Source organism: Anabrus simplex, chromosome 1 (assembly GCF_040414725.1).
Source record: "Anabrus simplex isolate iqAnaSimp1 chromosome 1, ASM4041472v1, whole genome shotgun sequence".
In the NCBI taxonomy this organism is placed as follows: Eukaryota; Metazoa; Arthropoda; class Insecta; order Orthoptera; family Tettigoniidae; genus Anabrus; species Anabrus simplex.
Window position 1 is genome coordinate 313,195,798 of NC_090265.1, and position 6,000 is coordinate 313,201,797.

At 39.8% G+C, this 6,000-nt stretch overlaps 1 protein-coding gene across 1 annotated transcript in view; it reads right to left on the bottom strand.

The window, feature by feature from the left end:
- MED28 (mediator complex subunit 28) overlaps window positions 1–4,987 on the bottom strand; it is a 28,066-nt gene extending 23,079 nt beyond the window's left edge. Inside the window, exons 1-2 of the mRNA XM_067142402.2 lie at window positions 4,911–4,987; window positions 4,642–4,821 (exon numbers count right to left, since the gene is read on the bottom strand). Of these exons, the coding sequence (XP_066998503.2) occupies window positions 4,642–4,821; window positions 4,911–4,970 (240 nt within the window). The 5' untranslated portion in view covers window positions 4,971–4,987. The remainder of the gene's footprint in view (window positions 1–4,641; window positions 4,822–4,910) is intronic.
- Between the last annotated feature and the right edge of the window lie 1,013 nt (window positions 4,988–6,000).

The window sequence follows — 6,000 nt, forward strand, 5'->3', positions numbered from 1 at the left end:
CAGGTAACTCACTGCTAGCTGCCAGAGTTTCGCCGCAGTGTACTAAGTTGGGCTCATCAGTTGGTAAACAGCACACCCACTAAGACGCATGGCTAGTGCATACCATGGAGGCCACTGTGCAGGCTACTTGGAGCCCCCAGCAGTGCCAGTGTACTATGACAGACTGTCTCATTACCAAAAATTGATGCCTGCCTGGCCATCAGATGATATGGATGTTGATTCCCATAGGGATCCCGATATATTTGTCCCGAATGAGTAAATTTATAATACCAATATAAATGGTCCGTTATTGGACATTATAAATTTTCCAGCTAACTCACACCTAGTTGCCAGCGTTTCGCCTCAGTGTGCTAAGTTCGGCACATCAGTTGGTAAATAGCACACCCACCAAGACGCATGGCTAGTGCATACCGTGAAGGCCACTGCGTAGGCTACTCGGAGCCACCGGCAGTGCCAATGCACTATGAGAGACTTTGTCTCATTACCAAAAATTGATGCCTGCCTGGCCATAACATTATATGGATGTTGATTCCCATAGGGAACCTGATATAGCCTACCGTATAATCTCGAATACCATCCACACTGTTTGTTTGAAAATATTGCTTCCAAAATTGGGTGCGGGTCTTATTTAAAATTTTGTGAAATTTATCTTTCCGAATGCGCATAAATCGGGCATCACCGCCAGCGCGGCTTGGCAACAATGCTCTCTCCGCTCTCAGTATATGCTACTTCCGCGCTTGGCGTCAGTCTCATGCACGTTCGTGGAGTATCAACATGAATTCCACAAAGCGTTTGCGATCTTTTACTGAGAGTGAGAAACTGAAAGTAGTTCGGGAAGCCAAAATTATTGGAAATCATGGCGCCGGTAGGAAATACGATATTGATGAGTAGTGTATTCGCGATTGGAGAAAGAAAAATGTGCTATTAACATGTAGTGGTGAACGTAGAGCTTTTTGTGGACCGAGTGTACAGTTTCCAGAAATTGAAAGAAACCTTATAAATATGTGATAGAAAGGCATGAATTGGGATATGGTGTGTCAACCGAAATGTGTCAGCTAAAGGCATTAGAGATCGCAAAGGAACTTTCACCGGAAGGGTTTAAGGCAAGTCGAGGATGGGTTGGTAATTTTTATAAAAGAAATGGGTTGAGTGTACAAAGGCGTACCTCAATTTCACAGCTTCTTCCTGGTGTCTACGATGAGAAGTTATTGTCGTTTCAGCATGTAGATCAGATGCCAGTTTACTTTGAAATGCCAGTGGACAGGACTGTGAATGTTAAGGGTACGAAAAGTGTTACCACTAGAACAGGTGGTAATAAAAAACAACGGTGTATGGTAATGTGTATTCTCGCCGACGGAACCAAATTGTCGCTGTACATTGTTCTCAAGCAAAAGACGCTTCCTAAAAATCTACTCGCTGATGTTATCGTCATATCTCAGAACTCTGGGTGGATGGGCAGTTCACTTGTGGAAGACTGGGTAAAGTGTGTGTGGCAACATTGCCCTGGTGCATTATTGTTCTCAACAGTTACTGCAGCCACACAACAGACGCTGTGAAGAAACATATCAAGGATGGGAAAACCGACCTAGTAGTCATTCCGGGCGGGATAACGTCTATGCTACAGCCGCTGGATGTCTGTGTAAACCGTTCATTTAAAGAAGCCTTGAAACAGCACTATACAGAATGGATGGCGGCTGATTATCATACAGTGACGCCAACCGGTCGCATTCAGCGCCTGGAGGTTCAGCTGCTGTGTTCGTGTATTTTGATGGCATGGAATCGTATCCCTGGAGACCTCATATGGAAGAGCTTCAGGAAATATAGCATTTCTAATGCTATGGATGGCAGCAATGATGACATTTTGTGGGAAGGTGATGGTGATGAAAGTTCCGAAGTTGGTACTGATGAAATGTTTGTTTAGGTACTTTTATTTGTATTTTCTAATCATTTGATGTGTGTTAGTAAAGATTGTAAATCATTTTGAATTCAATTTTCTTTTTTTTAATTTCATTTTTTTTCAAAATAAGGGTGCGGGTCTTATTCGGTGGCGGGTGGTATTCGAGATTAAATAGTATTTACCCAAATGAGTAAATTTATAATACCAATATAAATGGTACATTATTGGACATTATAAATTTTCAAGCTAACTCATTTCTAGTTGCCAGCATTTCGGCCCAGTGTGCTAAGTTGGGCTCATCAGTTGGTAAATAGCACACCCACCAAGACGCATGGCTAGTGCATACCGTGGAGGCCACCGCGTAGGCTACTCGGAGCCACCGGCAGTGCCAATGCGCTATGAGAGACTTTGTCTCATTACCAAAAATTGATGCCTGCCTGGCCATCAGATGATATGGATGTTGATTCCCATAGCGAACCCGATATATTTGTCCTGAATGATTAGATTTATAATACCAATATAAATGGTCCGTTATTGGACATTATACATTTAATAACAACGAAAAATGTCCAATAACGGACCATTTATATTGGTTTCATAAATTTACTCATTCAGGACACATCTATCAGGTTGAATATGAGAATCAACATCCATATCATCTGATGGCCAGGCAGGCATCAATTTTTGGTAATGAGACAAAGTCTCTCATTGTGCATTGGCACTGCCGGTGGCTCCAAGTAGCCTACGCGGTGGCCTACACGGTACGCACAAGCCATGAGCCCAACTTAGCACACTGGAGCGAAACGCTGCTAACTAGGAATGAGCTGGAAAATTTATAATGTCCAATAACGGACCATTCATATTGGTATTATGAATTTACTCATTTGGGAAAAATATATCATGTTCCCTATGGGAATCAACATCCATATCATCTGATGGCCAGGCATGCAGCAATTTTTGGTAATGGGACAAAGTCTCTCGTAGTGCACTGACACTGCCGTTGGCTCTGAGTAGTCTGCGCGGTGGCCTCCACGGTATGCACTAGCCATGAGCCCAACTCAGCACACTGGGGCGAAACGCTGATAACTAGGAATGAGCTGAAAATTTATGATGTCCAATAACGGACCATTTATATTGGTATTATAAATTTACTCATTTGGGACAAATATATCAGGTTCCCTATGGGAACAACATTCATACCATCTAATGAGCAGGCAGGCATCAATTTTTGGTAATGAGACATCTCTCATAGTGCATTGGCACTGCCGGTGGCTCCGAGTAGCCTGCGCGGTGGCCTTCACGGTATGCACTAGCCATGCGCCTTGGTGGGTGTGCTATTTACCAACTGATGAGCCCAACTTAGCACATTGGGGTGAAACGCTGGCAACTAGGAATGAGTTAGCTGGAAAATTTATAATATTCAATAACGGACCATTTATATTGGTATTATAAATTTACTCATTCGGGACAAATATATCAGGTTCCCTATGGGAATCAACATCCATATCAGTCCAGATTTATTGCCCTGCGACTATCATTTGTTTGGATCACTCAAACAAGGTCTAGGAGGACAGCGGTTTGATGATGATGCAAGTGTAAAATAGTTTGTGCACCAACCGTCCTCGCATGTCCCTCTTCTTTCTATCAGGATGGCATCAAAAACTTACCAATCTGATGGGGAAAATGTGTATCGAAGGCAGGACGCTATGTAGAAAAGTGACCTTTTTAAATAAGCTTTTTTTTTTGGTTGATGCAATAAATTTTTAAAAATAATTTCCATTTTCATTTGATCTGCCCTCGATCTTCTGCGACTGTTTACAAATAATGGTTTCATATATTTTTTCTAAACTGAGTACTATTTACAGAAATTTTTCAGTAAAAGATATCAGAGTTAATAAAGAGAGATCCATTATATTCTCAAGAGTTGTGAACACACATTTAAAATCTTCAGTAAAAAGAAATTCAGAGGATGTTATTCAAGATTTAAAAACAAACTTAATTTTATATAGGCCTAGTTCTGAATTACCGGTATAATTTGTTTGAATTGTTTCCTTTTGAATAACATAAAATCAGTTTCTACTGCAGTTCAATTTCAAACGGGAATACTGTCAGAGGGTGAATGCCAGCGGGTACCTCCTTATGACCGAAAAATCCTTTACTCAAACCTAATTAGAGTGCTCCACACATATAAGTAGAATTTTTTGTCTATAAGTGTTCGTAACCCTAGTCTGACTTCTCCTTCTTTTCCGACACATTTACAAGCAAAGAGTCCATCTCAAAATTATAGGAAAATCAACCTTATGCCCATAGTTCTAACTCTTTTCAAACATATAATCAAACATAAACTCCATGTTCTAGTATTACATATTTATATAGTAAATGCTAGCCTTGTGTTAAAATAGATCTAGTCAACAAAAATAGAATGGTGATCTAACAGTTCAAACTAATTTTCCTCAGTGGTATCTCCCAGCCTACAAATCACAAGTGTTTAAATGACCGTATAATTATTTATTTATAAGTTGTATCTACCAAAATATACCCCTCTATACGTCTGTAGGTGTAGAGATACAACTAACATTTTTTCTATGAATAGAAACCAACATCTTCGTATAAACAAGAAATTGACGTGTTTCGTTATTACTTCTCCTGATACATACGGAATGCATTAAAAATCACAATACTATCAAAAGCACAATTCCAGTCCTGGCCAACAAACGAAATGAATAGCAGTGAATAAGCATCACCTCCTTCACTACTAATTCTGGCTTCAGAGCAGATAGAAGAAACCTCTTCTGAAGAAAAAATGCCTCCATTTGGCGTGCTAGGTCAATAAATCTTAATATTGTATGGTCCACTTCAACTCGTATTTCATCCTTCTCCATACTAGGAACTGCTTCATCCTTCGTCAATACATTTAAACAAGACTGAAACAACCATGAAAAATACGTAAATATATAGGACCAAAGTAATTTATGAAATTACAAAATACCAATCTCGGTGGATGAATAACTACCTGGAAAGCTTCTTCAAATTCATCCATCAAATTCCCATTACCATTTGTTGTCGTCGCCATGATGGCGCATAATAACGACAGCCGAACGAACAGTCGGAAGTAAACTTCCTTCAAAAAAATTTCCTTGCTCAATAGAGGAAATTCCCTTTGCAATTCTTATACCAAAAAAACAAAAAAAAAAACTAGAATATTGTGAATGTCTATATACACGAACGATTGTGAACATCCACCAGCTCCGCAATATATATACTTTAGGTATTATAACATTTATATTTCGGTCATTCACTGATGACTGTCCTCACTTTCTTTTTCTCTTCCTTAGCCCAAAGTTTGACACTTCTTCTGCTTAAAATAGAATTCAGGAAACTCAATCGTAAAAAATTACCAGTGTTTCACACAGAGTGCGTTATGGGCTCAGCAGTTGGATACTGCACCCTTTCCAAGACACTGGCCGGCTAGTACGCCGGTAGCGACACCACTGTAAGCTATACATGAGATAAGCACAATGCAGTGCCGACATACTAGGGAAGAATTGCATCTCCACTTGCTATATTGCCCTCTCGGGCTAGTGTAACCAAAAGTATGGCTTCCGATTGAGATAGCACTCTGGGCGAAACATTGGTAATTTTTGACGATTGAGTTTCCTGAAATCTAGTTTTAGCTATCTCAATCGGAAGCCATACTTAGGCCCGGTTTCATCAACACATGTTAGTACTTAACAAGATGTTAAATCATTTTAACATACGATTTAAGAAAATTTGCGTTTCATCAACAAATGTTAAACTGCGTATTAAAGTTAACATCAGCCATTTCCAATGTTAAATGGCTAACATTAGCATTTAGCAACCTGTTCCAAAATGGCTGCTGTGAATCTCGCTTTCGAGGCGGAATTGCTCTATTTAGATCTTTTACAAAACAATCCTGATCGAAGAAGAGTTCAGCGACGTAATGACTTTGAAAATTTGACGGATCCGAAATTTCTTCATAGATACAGGTTATCGAAAACAGTCGTTGCTAAGGTTGTTGATGAAATTCAAGTGAGGTTAGAATATCCCACGAAGAGAAACTTACCTCTTTCTCCAATGTTGTA